The sequence below is a fragment of the Rhyacophila brunnea genome, unplaced genomic scaffold (genome assembly GCF_057557595.1).
Source record: "Rhyacophila brunnea isolate RB1 unplaced genomic scaffold, BYU_Rbru_1.0 scaffold_19, whole genome shotgun sequence".
Lineage (NCBI taxonomy): Eukaryota > Metazoa > Arthropoda > Insecta > Trichoptera > Rhyacophilidae > Rhyacophila > Rhyacophila brunnea.
The window spans coordinates 35,824,970-35,839,686 of record NW_028232848.1 but is presented as its reverse complement, the minus strand read 5'-3'; the positions used below and the strand labels follow the sequence as shown (position 1 = coordinate 35,839,686).

The window sequence follows — 14,717 nt, the reverse complement described above, 5'->3', positions numbered from 1 at the left end:
TTAAAAAGAAAGTCCGAGGTCGGAGGAATCTTTGACAGTGCCTCCCGAGTGAAGGAATCCTTCACCGAAGCCAAAATCACCTGGCGCCGAGCCTGTATAATTTCAGCGCGTTGCCCAGTGAGGATTTGGGTAATGTCCTCACAAATTTTATTTTGGGCGGACTTGTCCCCAAAACCGTCTTCGATCTTTTGGTACAAGCCTGTGGCAGTCATGGTGGTTTGAGGATCGATTGCTCAATCCACCAACCCTTGCATAGCCTTCCAGAAGCTGTCCCGTTGAGAAAAAATCGCATCGAGGGCCGCGATCGTCCTCTCCGTCATATGATTATGCGACGTCGAGCGGTTGTATCGACGCAACTCGGGGGGCCGCTAAAAATTGTTTTTTGGGCGTCGTTGTATCTTACACCGGCCCAATCATCGGAGTCGAAATGTTGGAGTCCAATCAATTCCAAGACTCGAGTCGGGTCTGGCTTGGGGAACATTGGTTCCTTTACAGTAGTTTTAATTACTGATTCTTTGACCCCAAGGTTGTGTGAGGGCCGGCGCCTAGCGTACACGGTTCATTACCGAGGTTTTCTCCGCCTCAAGGGTCGCCAAAAGAGAAGAATGGGAAAATTTGGTACAGTGTTCTTATTGCATTCGTCCATATCATAACGATTGCTTGAACATTGCACCAGACGATGATGAACTTTACATCATGTGTGACGAGTGTTCAAATATAATTTATTAAGTTAACCATTCAATTAATTTAAATATTCAATTAATTAATCAATCTGTAGATAAAAATACCAATGTCAGTATCTCTTTCATCTATAAATAAATATTTTCGCTGATTTCCTTTTTATTCTAGTTGTCACGATATTACCTTACCAGTATCACGGTATTAATTGTGCTTGTCACGATATTACCAAACTTTTTCGTTTCAAATAAAATTGTAAAAAAAAGAATAGTTATTATGTTTACAAAGTCCATTTAATGTTCATCATTAAGGTGAAGCATGGCCATTTCCATTACATATTTCACATTTTTAATATTATGCAAGCTTACAGTTATATATAGTACTTTGTAAAATCTATCACGATAATACATCCCCTTACCCTATTATTATGTGCTCGATCGTCATATAGTCTATTTGAACCTTTATACCTAGTACCGACTTTACGCAGTCAAGAATTGGCCGAACCAAAGAGGTTGGATGGTGGTATAATGTCTAGGCTCTCGGTAATGCACAAGTTGCGTAATATTATTAATGACATTCATTATTTAGATAAATTTATCATTTCAGAGTTCAATATATTTTTAAGAATACCTACCAAATAAAACATTGTATTTATATGAAGCATGTAATGGAGTATATGTGGCAATTTTGTATTGTTATATAATCGTTTTTTTGTATGAATATATTCATATAATATAATATTATCCAGGGCTTCTCTGATAACATTATGTGAAAGTGATAAAAAACCTATTTTAATTAACTTTATATTCAAATTTTCAACATATACCTGTATTTTGTGTGTAATAGTTTTATATAAACAGTGTAATTTTATGTATAAATTTATGTCGAAAACAATCCCATGTTATATTTTTCTTTCATAAAATATTTTCAAAATACACATACTCACATGAGTGAATAGTTAATATAATTAACTTTTTTTTGTTTATAGTGTATAATTATTTTTCAACATCTGTGTTTTGTATTTAACAGTTTGATTTAAACAACAATAATATGTAATTTTATATACCTAGTTATTATGAACATAATATAAACACAAGATCATATTTTTTTATTCCAAGATTTACCCATTTGTGAACATGGGCGTATTGTTATTAACCGATTTATGTTTAATTTTTAAAATTATTATATATTTTTTGTATTGCTATTAAAAATAAAATACTGTCATTTGCATTATTCTTTCTTACCCTCAATCCTTATAAAGTTTTTATTGCGGGAACTTTTCATAATGAAAATACTTTAATTATAAATTGGTTGCAAGCTAAATGATAAAAAAATACTCAATGGGGCGTTTTTATGTCCGAGTACGGCCCTCTTCATCTGTAGGCAATTGCCTACAAAACGTGCTTCAGTCTGACCGTGCCCCGTCTGTAGGCACCGTTCAATGTCTTTGCTCGGTACTATTATTCCACTTTGAAAATATGGCAACACTGATCTGAGGATAAATATTTATTTTTATGTTGTCTAACCTGCATGTCAAAAAACTCGCCGCGTTATGGCGACGTCAAAAACTACAAATACTTACAACCGGCAAAATTGGGAAGATGCTGTAAGTAATCCATGTAATTTTCATGCCCTATCTTTTCCGCAATGTTTCCAATTATATTTCGCTATATTTTTATTTATCCCACTCGCATTACATTTGAATAGTGCAATGTTGCATACATGAGTGTGATTGACATTATTTTTTATCTGTTTCAGGAATTTCCAATTTTATGTCAGACCTGCCTTGGTGATAATCCGTATCTGCGTATGGTGAGTTTTTTCCTATCCATCGGTTCTAGGCCATTGATATATATTGCTAGATATATACTAAATTGATCCACTTCCACTTGATCCTGCTAGCTGCCCCCCCTTATCCTTGAGCAAGTTTTGAGTCATGGTAACTTTCAAAATTAACCGTAATATGCTGATATTTGAGAACGGATACTTGCCGCGGATATTAAGTGTGCTGCTGGTTATGTATATGTCTGAAATGACAGAATAGTTGTCAGGTATAAATAGATCCAGGGTTGGATCTGGCTCAGCTACCCGTGTGTCTATTCTTCAAACTATCTGGGCTACGGTATCCTAGAAGGTTTCTAAATACCATCCACATAATGTATAATGATACAGCTATCGGATGTTATGATTTGAGATTATGCTAGAAAATTGATGATTGTGGTGACAATATCGATACCCAGTTCAATAGGGGAACAACTCAAAATTTAAAGGTTTTGAGTTAAGAATGTCATTCGATGTAGAATAATCTTCTCTTTATAATTCAGCAAAAAATATAATCAAAAATTTCTTTAATGTGTCATAAAATCGAATAACCCTTTCAGAGATTAATCAGTAATTCCGTTATATATAATCAAATTTATTGGTTAATTCTTTATTAAAATGTCCAATTTCATTGTGCATTGGTGAATTCCACTAAATTAAATATAAAAAAACATACACTTTCAACGAAATCAAGGCTTTAAAATTAAAATGAGAATTACTGCAAAAAATTCAAACACCATTATCTTGGAACAAGGTTTTATGAGTTGTTCCCCTATTGAACTGGGGTATCGATATATATTCTTCTGCCGGCGCTCCATTGGCACGCAAGTCAGACGATTTAGAGTCTTAGGCGAGGAGCACCCCAGATCTGCGGACTTTTTAATCCGCAGACCAGGCTCGTTGGATTTCAAACATGTTTGATATTTTATTCTCTGAGTTGCCAGACTTCGTCCGTCGATCACTATGCAAATTCGATTTGACATTAATACGCGATCATTCGGACCGAAAAAAAACCTGTAACTGTTTTAAACATTTTCATTGATTAATTTGTTAATTTACACATTAGAAAATGAGAGATTTATCAATTATTTTTTTATTTGTATTTATGAAATTCATAAAAGAAAGTGTAAAACTTGTGTTGCTTTCACTGCTATACCTATTATTTTATGTACGAAGTCTATATATAAATAACACAAAAGTATAGGATTATCGGAAGACATTACGATAATCGCAACTTTTGACGGCTCGACTTTTTTATTCGTTCGTTGATCAGTAGCATAGCATAGACAAATCGGACGGTTTATTGTCCTCAGACTTTTGGCTCGCCAATGGAGCGCTGGCATTCAACAAAGAAGCAAGCATAGACAATGTAGCGTGATTAATTTGCAAGTAATGTTGCCAACAGCATCTCTGTCAGATTGGGAAAATGCTAGATTGACTTTCATAGGAAAAATTAAATATAATGCAGGGCTGTCAAGGTATTACAACTCAATTTTAAATGTGAAATAAGATTTTGTAAACACAATAATGATGATAAATCAATATTTGTAAAAATAAATGGGATTTGTTACTGTGAGCCCATCAGGATGAAAAATTAATAAGTACCTATTATCTTAATATTTCAGACCAAAGAGAAATATGGAAAAGAATGCAAGATATGTTCGCGGCCGTTCACCGTGTTCCGGTGGTGTCCTGGCGCGAGGATGCGCTTCAAGAAGACAGAGGTGTGTCAGACCTGTTCACGCCTGAAGAACGTCTGTCAAACCTGCCTGCTCGACCTGGAGTACGGTCTACCCATCCAGGTTCGAGACGCCGCCCTCAAAGTGCAGGATGATCTACCCAGGAGTGACGTCAACAAGGAGTACTACATACAGAACATGACTAATCAGGTGAATATTTGCAACCAGCGGCGGCTCCTCTAATACTATGCAAGTGCTACGCACTGCCTGCATTTTTCATTGTTATTCATACGTGTATCACTCACTTTGCGAAGTAGAACATGTAGCAGTATTATGAACAATACTCCGTTCATGAGCGCAAAGCGATTGCAATCCAAATAGATTTTCAGTTTGCACAGGATTAGGTCTGGAATCACTACCAAGATTGTATTGCCTCTATTATTTTAGGACCTTATTAAGTCTCTTCATATCAAATGATGATTTTAATTAAGTTGTTTTCATTGGTTAGATGTCATCGTGGGATCCATCCCAGTCAGGTAGCGGGGCAGGAAGCAAATCGCAGGCAGCCGGGGAGCTACTACTCAAGTTGGCCAGGACGGCACCCTACTATAAGAGAAACCGCCCTCACGTGTGCTCTTTCTGGGTGAAGGGAGAGTGTCGCAGGGGGGAGGAGTGCCCCTACCGCCACGAGAGGCCCACCGATCCCGATGACCCCCTCGCTGACCAAAACATTAAGGACAGGTGTGCTTTTGATCTTTTTTTAAATTGTAGGGCAGGGGTGCTGCAGAAGTGAAAAGTTCAATGAAAACAAATAAATATGTCTGACTAAGTGTGCATTATTAATGTTGGATCTCCACAGCCTACATCCACCTATGAATTCTACCATTTTTTAAAGCGCCAACATACATATTAGTAAGCCGGCTCTCATCAATCCTCGCCTCGTTCGCTGTGACCGAGTTCCGAGACGCGCGAAATATTGTTGCATGTGACGAACGCGCACATCTAATAGCGACACTCGCTTCTCGAAATGTGAAAATAATATACTCTGGCCAGACGCCATTACGTAAGTATGTCATCAGACACTGAAACAGTAATTATTATGTATTGGTACCGCAGAAATTTAGAAGGCGAAAATATTGGATTCATCCGTCAATTAGGCATATATCAATCCATAGTGCATCATTTATCGCAGCAGAACGTCCACCGGCAAGCAGTGACGTTATCACCGGCCTTCTGCACGCTCTTAAGCGGAGATAGCAGGCCGTGATAATGTCAAGGCCAAAGCGGGGGTGGGAGACAGAAACGCACGGTGTATGGTGTTGAGGCTGGTATATTTTAAGTCGTTGGCGGTCGGTTGGTAATTGGCGCTTTGGCGGGCTGCAAACGTGGTGTCGCGGCTGGGCTGCTGATGCTTGGCATCCGAGGCGAGTCAGTGCTTGCGGCTTGGCGATGCAGTCTTTTTGGCGGGAAATGCTGGTTGGGCTGTCCGGAATGCTTTTAGCTTAGGATGCTTGTTGCTCCGCGTCCGAGGCGATGCTTAATGCTGTTCGGCGTCCAATGCGATAGAGGATCGGGGCTTGCGGCTTGGCTGGAGAATCTGGAGATGCTTGATGCTTCTCGTTCGGCGTCCGATGTAAGAGAGAGCTTTTCGCGCCCATCCAGATCCAACTGACAGATTCGCGGCGTCCTGTTTGTTGTGTCGGTCGCGAACCTCCCTGTTTTACCGACGGCGCTGTTTCGAGTGGCCGTTTTTGGTAGACCGCGTCTGTGTTTTGGCGGGAGCGTAGACGAATTCGAATTTCTAGGAGATGGGCTCCGCTCGGCCGAGGGTTGCGATAACCGCAAAGAGTGGACGTAGGCTGTGGTATTTTGGGAAATATGATGGTTCGGTCCGTCCTTTGAGGTGGTCTCCTGTGGGAGACCTTCATCCGGTATCAACGTCTAGATATGAATGGCAAAAATGGCCAAATCGATCGCTTTGCGCAAGCGCAGGGTCGGTTTTATCAGCGTCCAACATGTTCGTGGAGTCACTACTCGATCTGTCGCTTTGCAACATAGATGTTTTTCAGTCGCATTCAACCAATTTGCGAAGCTTCATTTGACAACGTTTGTTATGTGGATGACGGTGACGTCACATTGACGAATTCGACATGCGGCGCATGAGGCGAGTTCTGATGTGCGAGCCGGCTTATTCTATGGCTACCATTTAAATTATTACACAAATAATGTTGAAATACAAAAAGTTCATAATATGAAGCCTCTGTATGTATTCTTTCGCCAACCTTTCTGAGACACCCTTTAGAAATATATCTGTTAATATTTTCCTCTGTTAAATACACACATTCTGTATACAGTACTAGCCCATTCACCAGACATTACATGTTGGTATGCCTGCATAGCATAACCCGAATGTTTCATTTCTGCACAGGTACTACGGAGTGAATGATCCTGTGGCGGAGAAGCTGATGCGGCGTGCTGCTTCCATGCCTGCCTTACCTGCCCCAGAGGATCCCTCAATTACCACGCTGTACGTGGGCAACCTGGCCGACTCCCTCACCGAAGAGACCCTCAGATCGCACTTCTACCAGTATGGAGAGATTCGGTAACGTGGCACTTAATTCACTTTGAATTTACTTGGTTAAAGCCAGTGTTCCTGTAATAATAATAATAATAGATTCTGGAGGATTATGTACTGATCGAAATATAAACCAGACTTATCCACTCTTCTCAGTGGTATTGCTATATACCATGCCACTTTGACGTGAAGTTTGATAGTTTTGACGCATAATAAGTCATAATTGGAGCGGCTCCGAGCAACAAAAAGTGATGCAAAATGCTTGTTTTAAGCCATGTTGGGAATAGAAAGTGTAACAATAATCAAATTTGCCCTGCATTATTGATGCGCAATAGAAGAAATCGCATCAGCACATGTTCAAGGTTAAATTGTTCCACTATACTCTTTGACAGATATTTATTTAAAGTTATCTGATTTTGGTTGCCACAATCAAGTTTAAAAAACATGCTGCCATTTTTGAAACGATACATCGTGGAGCATATGGTGATGTATGTACGTGTTCAAGAACACTGTATAAAATAGTTGGATGAACTGCTAAAAATATTGGTTTTCGATTATCTAATATACTTAATACATTAGTAAGAGAGAAAAGTTGTTTTCAGATCTTTGACATTGGTACCTCGGGCACAGTGCGGGTTCGTTCAGTTCACAAGCCGGGCGGCCGCAGAGCATGCCGCTGAAAAGACATTCAACAAACTTGTCATACAGGGACGGCGCCTCACCATCAAATGGGGAAAATCACAAGGTATATATTCTTTTTTCTTCGATCATCTCAAATATGTTGTTTTTGCCATGATGAGGAATGGACATGTCATTCATGTACAGTCGAAATTGGTTATTACGAGGAAGATGGGACCGACTAAATTTGCTCGTTTATAAGCATTACTCATTATATCGTTATATAACATTTTTCACGCCACGTTCTATTTAAGCATTGAACATAAAAAATCTGAAAACCATCATAAAAATCCCCGAAACAAGCATAACATTCATAAACTACAGAAGAAGTTGTTTATTGTAGGTACTGATGGGTGCAATTTCAACCATATGTGTGGATACTTTTCAATGTTGTCGGCGAAAACACCAATTAGGTACTTAGACACTTAACTAGTGTCATAAACGTAATCCAATCCCGGCGGCATCGGTCGGATTTTATTACTTAGGGTCGAAAATGTTGTTTTTAAACGATTGACACATTAACAGTTTTAAGAAAAATTTTGACCATATTTTTGCTTGGTATATCCGATAAGTAGCTCGTTATAAAAGTGAATAAATGTATGGAGAAATTCATGAACTAAAATGTCAACGTATGTTTCCTCATTACATCCGAGATCACGCTATTTCCGTGATCGTAATAACCAAGTTCGACTGTATTTATTTCTTTTCATTGAACTAAAAATAGAAATTGCAGATGGTGTCGATTAGTTTCCCTTAGAATACCACAGGTTCGATATATCGGCTTTGCATATTTTGCTAAAAATACCACGTTAAAATTGTCACATTTGGTATAATTATTGATTTTAACGTTAACCCTGTGAGATACAACTTTTGTATGTTTCTAAAAGTGATACATACTTTTTCTTTCGGTGTTAGTGTGTAGTTAGTTATTTATTTGGATTGGGGGTAATAATGAAATTAATATCCTGCAGGTCGCATGGGAGGTGAAAAGGTTGAAGGCGTTCCCCGACAGGCACTAGAACCCGTCCCCGGATTACCAGCCGCCCTCCCTCTCCCTCCGTCCCGCTCGCACCCTACCCCGGACGGATTCCCACTCTCCATTTCTCATCCGCATGGTCAGCGTCGCCCGCTTGTACCCCCGCCTCCCCCGGATGACTTCTTCAACCTCCACCCGTCCGCGAGGCACGGCCAGCCTGGACAGGACCAGTGGCCCGCGTGGAGACCGCCTCCCCCACCTGCTGCTATGCACTACCCCAGCCAGGACCCTGACAGAATGGGATCACACCACCAGGCTGCCCCAGCTCCACCGCGGCAATAATCTGCCACTCCGTCTATGTGGGCGTAAAGTGATGACAGTTTAAACATAGTTAAGTCTTGCAAGTATGTGCAGTGAATAAATGTAATTTGATTTCACACTACAAATTGTTTTGTTTAGACGACTAAGAAGTTCATTTTTCTGTTATGCTTAGTACAGACCTACATACAGCTTTCTGCAGACAAATTATGCAATTGTTTATGAACTTTTCCCGACACAATTTTTTTTAATTAACCCTATAATCCTATGTCAATCTAGGCCGCATCACCAATAGGTTTCTCAACGGATTTTTGTTTTACGAGAAATGGATGTTAGCCACTTGCTCTGATCCATGGTCTGGCTCCTAACATACATTGTGCATACATGTAACAATTAAAAATAAACAATTTGCTAGATCCAGACTTCGAAGCGGAGACCCAGCTGACACGTTAACGCTCGGCCATTTCGGCCCCCTACACAAATACATGTGCATAAACAACATCAGATTACATGTAGCTACTACTGCCATACTTACTTATTTGTCAGTGCATTTGTATAAAACATTCTAAATGTGTGATAAGTTAAAATGTATGTTGGGTCACCCGTTCTAGCTGTAGAAGATGGGTTAGAGCACAAGACGAATCTAAGAATCTGCGAATATAGAATGTGTATTAGCATTTCCAGAATTGGTCAATACTGAGCTGTGTTTAGGGTCTCTTGTGTTGCCATATTTTAGGGAAATTAAGTTTTCCTGATTCGCCACAAATATTTTTATATGACTTTCTTAAAAGCAGTTTTTATACGTTGTTTATATTAGTTTTTGGCCAGATCTATGTAGGTCTGTACTAGGCTTTGGCGATTTGCCGATTCTGATGACTCAAGCTACGGCAGTCAACAATAATTTCATCTAGCCAGAGAATTGCCAGATTGATTGTCTTCATATGGTGCACATGATCTAACCGGCATAGTGTCCTAAACCTAATTAATTAAACTGCGCTGGAATTTTTGCACAAACTATAAAGCTCACCGTTGTATATTTTCTTACAATTATTGTCGTCCCTGATTGGTCTGTAGATATTTCTTTCGAAAAGGTTTAGGACTCGTGCATCCGATATATTGCCCGTTCAAAATGTGTTTGTCTTATTACGTTAGTCATAATTTACTGTACAAAGTTTAGTACAAGTAACTGACATTTTTATTTGTAAAATACTATCGATTTTATGATCGTATTCAGGTCAAGACTGTACACCGTATTTTTTACCTGAAAAATAAATATTCCATTCGAAATAAAATGAGTTTTTTTTTATTTATAAAAATTCCTTTATTGTTACATATTAGTTATTTATGTTATTAGACCTTATTTTACTATAAGCTTCCGAACAGTAACAATGTTCTGAATTTGTGATAGAACGGCGTGAAGAAGGCAATTGCACGTTCATACTTTCAACACGAAGAACCTTAAGTACTCTTATGTTACAATAATAATTGGTATGTACACATTCAGTAAATGTTAATTTGTAACAAAATATTATGACAGAGGCGCTTTTTCAAATGATTTATTTATAAATTGTAAATTTTAAAACATTGAAGTAACAAAACTAAATTATTCACGGACTATTTGATTTCAGAGATTGTATCAAAGTATATCAGTGATTGTATGTATTCTTAGTGAATATAAAATAGCGAGAGGTATTTGTCAAATCTTAGGGATACGTATACGACCTCATGACTACTCGAGTTTGTAAGCAGACACGTGAGTTTTTGGGTGACAAATGTGATCATGAAAAAAGGCAAGGGCATGTACTCCATACGCTGCCCAAGGTGTGGCACAACCACATGGATTATACAGTCGTAGTAAAGTATTTGTCGGTCAAAACTACTGAAGAAACTAAGGATATTAGCGCCTGTAAATGTGCATGGATTTACTGGCAGCAATAGTAAACTATTGTGACAATAACTGTTTACATGTAAAAGTGCTGACTGTCTCTCCAAGTCATTATTTAAGAGTGAGCCAGACGCGATGATGTCATTTTATGGTACTATTTCGTACTATTTGACAGATAGTGAAAATTGGTCAACCTAAAAATTCGTTTGCAGTTAATTTTTTTGCTGGCAGGTTCGTCACTATCGTTCTACTGTGCAGGCGCAGTTCGAAAATATCCTACTGTCGCATGAAAATTCAGAAGCTTCCATAATTTTTTGATTCATGCATTCAATCTTGCCAATTACAGGATAATACATGTTTACCCATACATTTACTTACTGTCAACAGTAAAGTAAATCCATGCACGTGTAAATGGGGTATTAGACATATCTAACATTATGACTACCTCCCCTAAGATATGTATTCTACTATTACAAACAATCACCAATTCACGGTTTGCCCCCACAAGTCTGTTGACAAAACGCTGTAAAAAAAAGTTTAGTAAACTGTTAGTACAAACAATCGACATGACAAAATAAAGCCTGAACCTTGAGAATATAATTTTTTTTATGTACCAAGGTATAAATTTAGGGCGCCTCCCGGTTGGGTGAATAGAATAATTTAAAGTCGCTTTACAAACTATAAAGAATGATGACATGCGGAAAATATAGTATTCGTAAACGCCATACCTTAAAATATGTCTAAATCTATTAACAGCAATAATTCATTACAGAAGAAAATAGGTACATACATAAAACAATTTAAAAATACATACATAAATATTAAGCGATAAGTTTTGGTTTACTTAACCTAAATTTTCTTAAATTAAATCAATAAAAAAATCATATTAGTCTCGATAAATACTAGTTAATGCTTTCGTAACAACATTGATAAAATACAGCAGTTCTTTTGAGGGATTTGCAACTAACTGACCTTAGTTTATATTATATTATTATGAAAATGTATGCATATAGAATTTTATTTTGGGCAGCGATTGGTTTAGAGGAGATTTTTCAGAGGTAACAAAATATGTTATTAATTCTGTTGTCAATTATTTAATTCAAAGTGGGCACAGTTAATTTTCATTGTAAGGCACAAAAGTCGTATGCCTTTATCTTATATGTATAAATTAAACAGTGGTTAATTTTTGGAGAAGGTGTGCACTAGGAAAAACATGAAGGCTAAGGCCACATAGGCAGATGCCTTGCTTGGTGGTTATATGCTAGGTGACATATCCTAGCGAACGGACACACACTCTATCGCAATGGCCACACTGCATGCTTCGCGCCTCGCTACGCGATTATTAGTCACCTCGTGAGTCTCCCGGCGAACAAACGTGTTGGTTATTTTTATTGTGTCACATAGTGATTTTGTAAGATGGCGGATGTTTCTTCAGTATGACAAACGTCAAACGGCGTATATTTTGAGGTTATGAATAATGACGCATGGGATGAATTGACATTATACACCCAAGTTCGAATTTGAAACATTCGAAATTTTAAACTTAAATTCTCTGTGAGAAGTAGCTTTCTGAATAGTTTTGACAGTGACATATCGTTGTTGAATTGAGCGCTCCCAAATGTCAAATGAATTTGTACCTAAGCACGTAGCGTGCAATGTGGCAGTAGTGTTTTTAGTAGACGAGCATAGCACCTAGCTCAGCACTAGCGAAGCACCTACATATGTGGCCGAAGCTGAAATGATCAGCTTAACAGAATATGCTTTGAACACGTGACATTGAATTACTCAATCATTTATTACGATTGATGTGTTACAACATTTCATTTTCTGTATATACGTCATGGCCCCCACACCCTAAAGCGGGCCCCCCAATATATCGCTAAAGTTAATGGCATTGTAATGTTCTACTGTGGTGTTCCCCAAATGGTATTCCGTGGAACACCAGGGTTCCGTGTTAAATAATGAGTATTCTATGTATTTTTTAGCGATTTTTGGTATTTTTAAATAAATCCACTTGAATTGTCGGCACGCGGCACATCATATTATGAAGCACTGATAGTGACCCCTTTTTGTGATAGCACCCTTCGCCATTTTGGATAAATAGTCATTTTTATTAGTCAGGAAACACACAATTATTTGTCAAATAGTGATTTTTTTTATTGTTAGAGTAAGTTTGTGGTGTGTTTATTTCACTGAACTGATCGACCTGCCACGCCGGGCCCCAGGCTAGAGTCCTGACAGCCTCCCCCCCCCTTTTGGGAGCCATGATATACGTACAATCATTCTACACAAACCTGACCATTCATGATGTCTTCATTGATATGATTTCGGGTGTGCTCCTAAACAGCGTTTCACCATATGGTTGCTCATGTAATTGAATGTAGTGGCAGTTTGTCAATGACGAAAGATACAGTTAGAACACAGTGAAAACGCCAACACAAGATCACATTGAAAAAACCAGGCATAAAATGTAGAGCCACTTTAACTGACAGTACATGGCCAAAGAAGAAGAAGACATGACACTATAGTCAGTTAAAAGCTTTGTTTGAGTTGAAAGAACGAGACTTTAACAGTACAAGCTTTTTTTTGGATAAAATAAGACGTGTAGTTTTAGTAATGTAAAGAATTTGAATGCCACCCAAACGCGGGAATTAAAGACCGGCCAGAATGTATGATTTTATAGTCGAATTAAAGTTTTGTATTATTCCGTTTGACTGGATTTATCATCCGGGGTTTCGCCTTTCTGCATCATCAGGCATTGTTGTTAATCTGTATCATTGGTTCAGAGTGCCTGAAGAAGTCGAAAGGTGAAACCCGGGTCGCTAAAAAATCAAAATTTCAGCAAGTATTAAATGTACGATTAATTTATGTTGAATAAACACATTAACTGTTTATACATAATATTGTCGATAATATCACCATAGTGATAATATATTATAATATGATCATTTGCCAGTAATGTCACAGGCATGGCACTGAATTTTGATAAACAATATTCAATGATTCATGCGCATAACACGTTAATTAAACAAACCCTCAATTATTTGGAAACTTAACGTAAGAATAACACAAATATTTGCAAATACTTGTTGACATAATTCAATCGTCCAGTTCATTAGTGAGACAACTCCAAATAACTAGTTTTTTGAGATAATAGCAAAAGCAATATTCTAATGGCACCAAAAAATCAAATATAATTGATTTATGCCCTAAATTTATCAACAGGTGTTCAAAGATTAGGTACTTTTAGAGACATTTAGAAATATTCCTTTGATGATCCAGACAACATCAACATTTCGTATAATTCTTTAGAAGTTTATCAGCATTAGCATTTTTTTGGTGGCATTTTGGAGATATCCGAGTACCTAGGGGCGCCAGGTTATATGAAAGTATGGTGAAGCAGGCTGGTATGGTGAAAAAGTATGGTGAGGCAGGCTGGTAATCAAGTTGCGGAAAAATTTCCACGTTAACATTATATTATATGGGTACGTTATGACGAGCAAAGTAAATCCTCCGTGACGCCCTGATATTTTTTTATCGCGTCACTATTTCTCATAAGTTGTCGGCTATTATTGTCCTGCTTCATTCAGTTGTATGAGAAAGCCGATTTCTTGCCACTCTTTTTATTTAATATCTCTTTGCTGAGTACTGAACCAGGTAGAGTGTAAAATTTTACACAAAACTGGATATTTAACTCAAATTTAATTTTTTTGTAGTTGTCTGACTAATGAACTGGACGATCGAATTTCATTTTATCATAATTCATTGATTTTCTTTTTAAATATAGGGCGGCTGATTTTATATTATTTTTCATTGCGTAACCAGATTACAACACATTTTTTTAATATTATATTTTTAAAATAATAAATACATCGTTGACTGCTTTGCATTATTAATATACATAGTGTGTATATTCCTGCTCACACCACTTTGACTTATTTCATCCAATTAAATAAATAAATAACTGCATAACCCTCATGCGATTACGCATCTAAATACCAACCACTTCAGTGTTGCAAGTAAAAATATATATACACCCACCCCCCCCCCCCATCCAGGCATCCATGAATGTGGACCCGTGACAATGAGCATGTTCGGGTCAGGTCA

At 37.9% G+C, this 14,717-nt stretch overlaps 1 protein-coding gene across 2 annotated transcripts; it reads left to right on the top strand.

The window, feature by feature from the left end:
• Positions 1–2,208: 2,208 nt before the first annotated feature.
• LOC147072974 (pre-mRNA-splicing factor RBM22) lies at positions 2,209–10,013 on the top strand. 2 transcript variants are annotated; one of them, XR_015070538.1, is made up of 8 exons: positions 2,209–2,284; positions 2,437–2,490; positions 4,125–4,388; positions 4,687–4,919; positions 6,607–6,780; positions 7,356–7,498; positions 8,403–8,889; positions 9,564–10,009. XR_015070538.1 is itself a non-coding variant. In XM_085945995.1 (7 exons), the coding sequence occupies exons 1-7, from the start codon at positions 2,231–2,233 to the stop codon at positions 8,747–8,749; spliced, it is 1,269 nt and encodes a 422-aa protein (XP_085802121.1). In that variant the 5' UTR covers positions 2,209–2,230; the 3' UTR covers positions 8,750–10,013. The 2 variants fall into 2 exon arrangements, 1 of the variants encoding a protein (XP_085802121.1); XM_085945995.1 differs by having other exon boundaries at positions 8,403–10,013.
• The last annotated feature ends 4,704 nt before the right edge of the window (positions 10,014–14,717 follow it).

Excerpts from the sequence above, each read along its gene's own strand:
- LOC147072974 (XM_085945995.1), top strand. The coding sequence starts at position 2,231 with ATGGCGACGTCAAAAACTACAAATACTTACAACCGGCAAAATTGGGAA. Across the intron at positions 2,491-4,124 it reads ATAATCCGTATCTGCGTATG|ACCAAAGAGAAATATGGAAA; the intron begins GTGAGTTTTTTC and ends TTAATATTTCAG. Across the intron at positions 4,389-4,686 it reads TACAGAACATGACTAATCAG|ATGTCATCGTGGGATCCATC; the intron begins GTGAATATTTGC and ends TTCATTGGTTAG.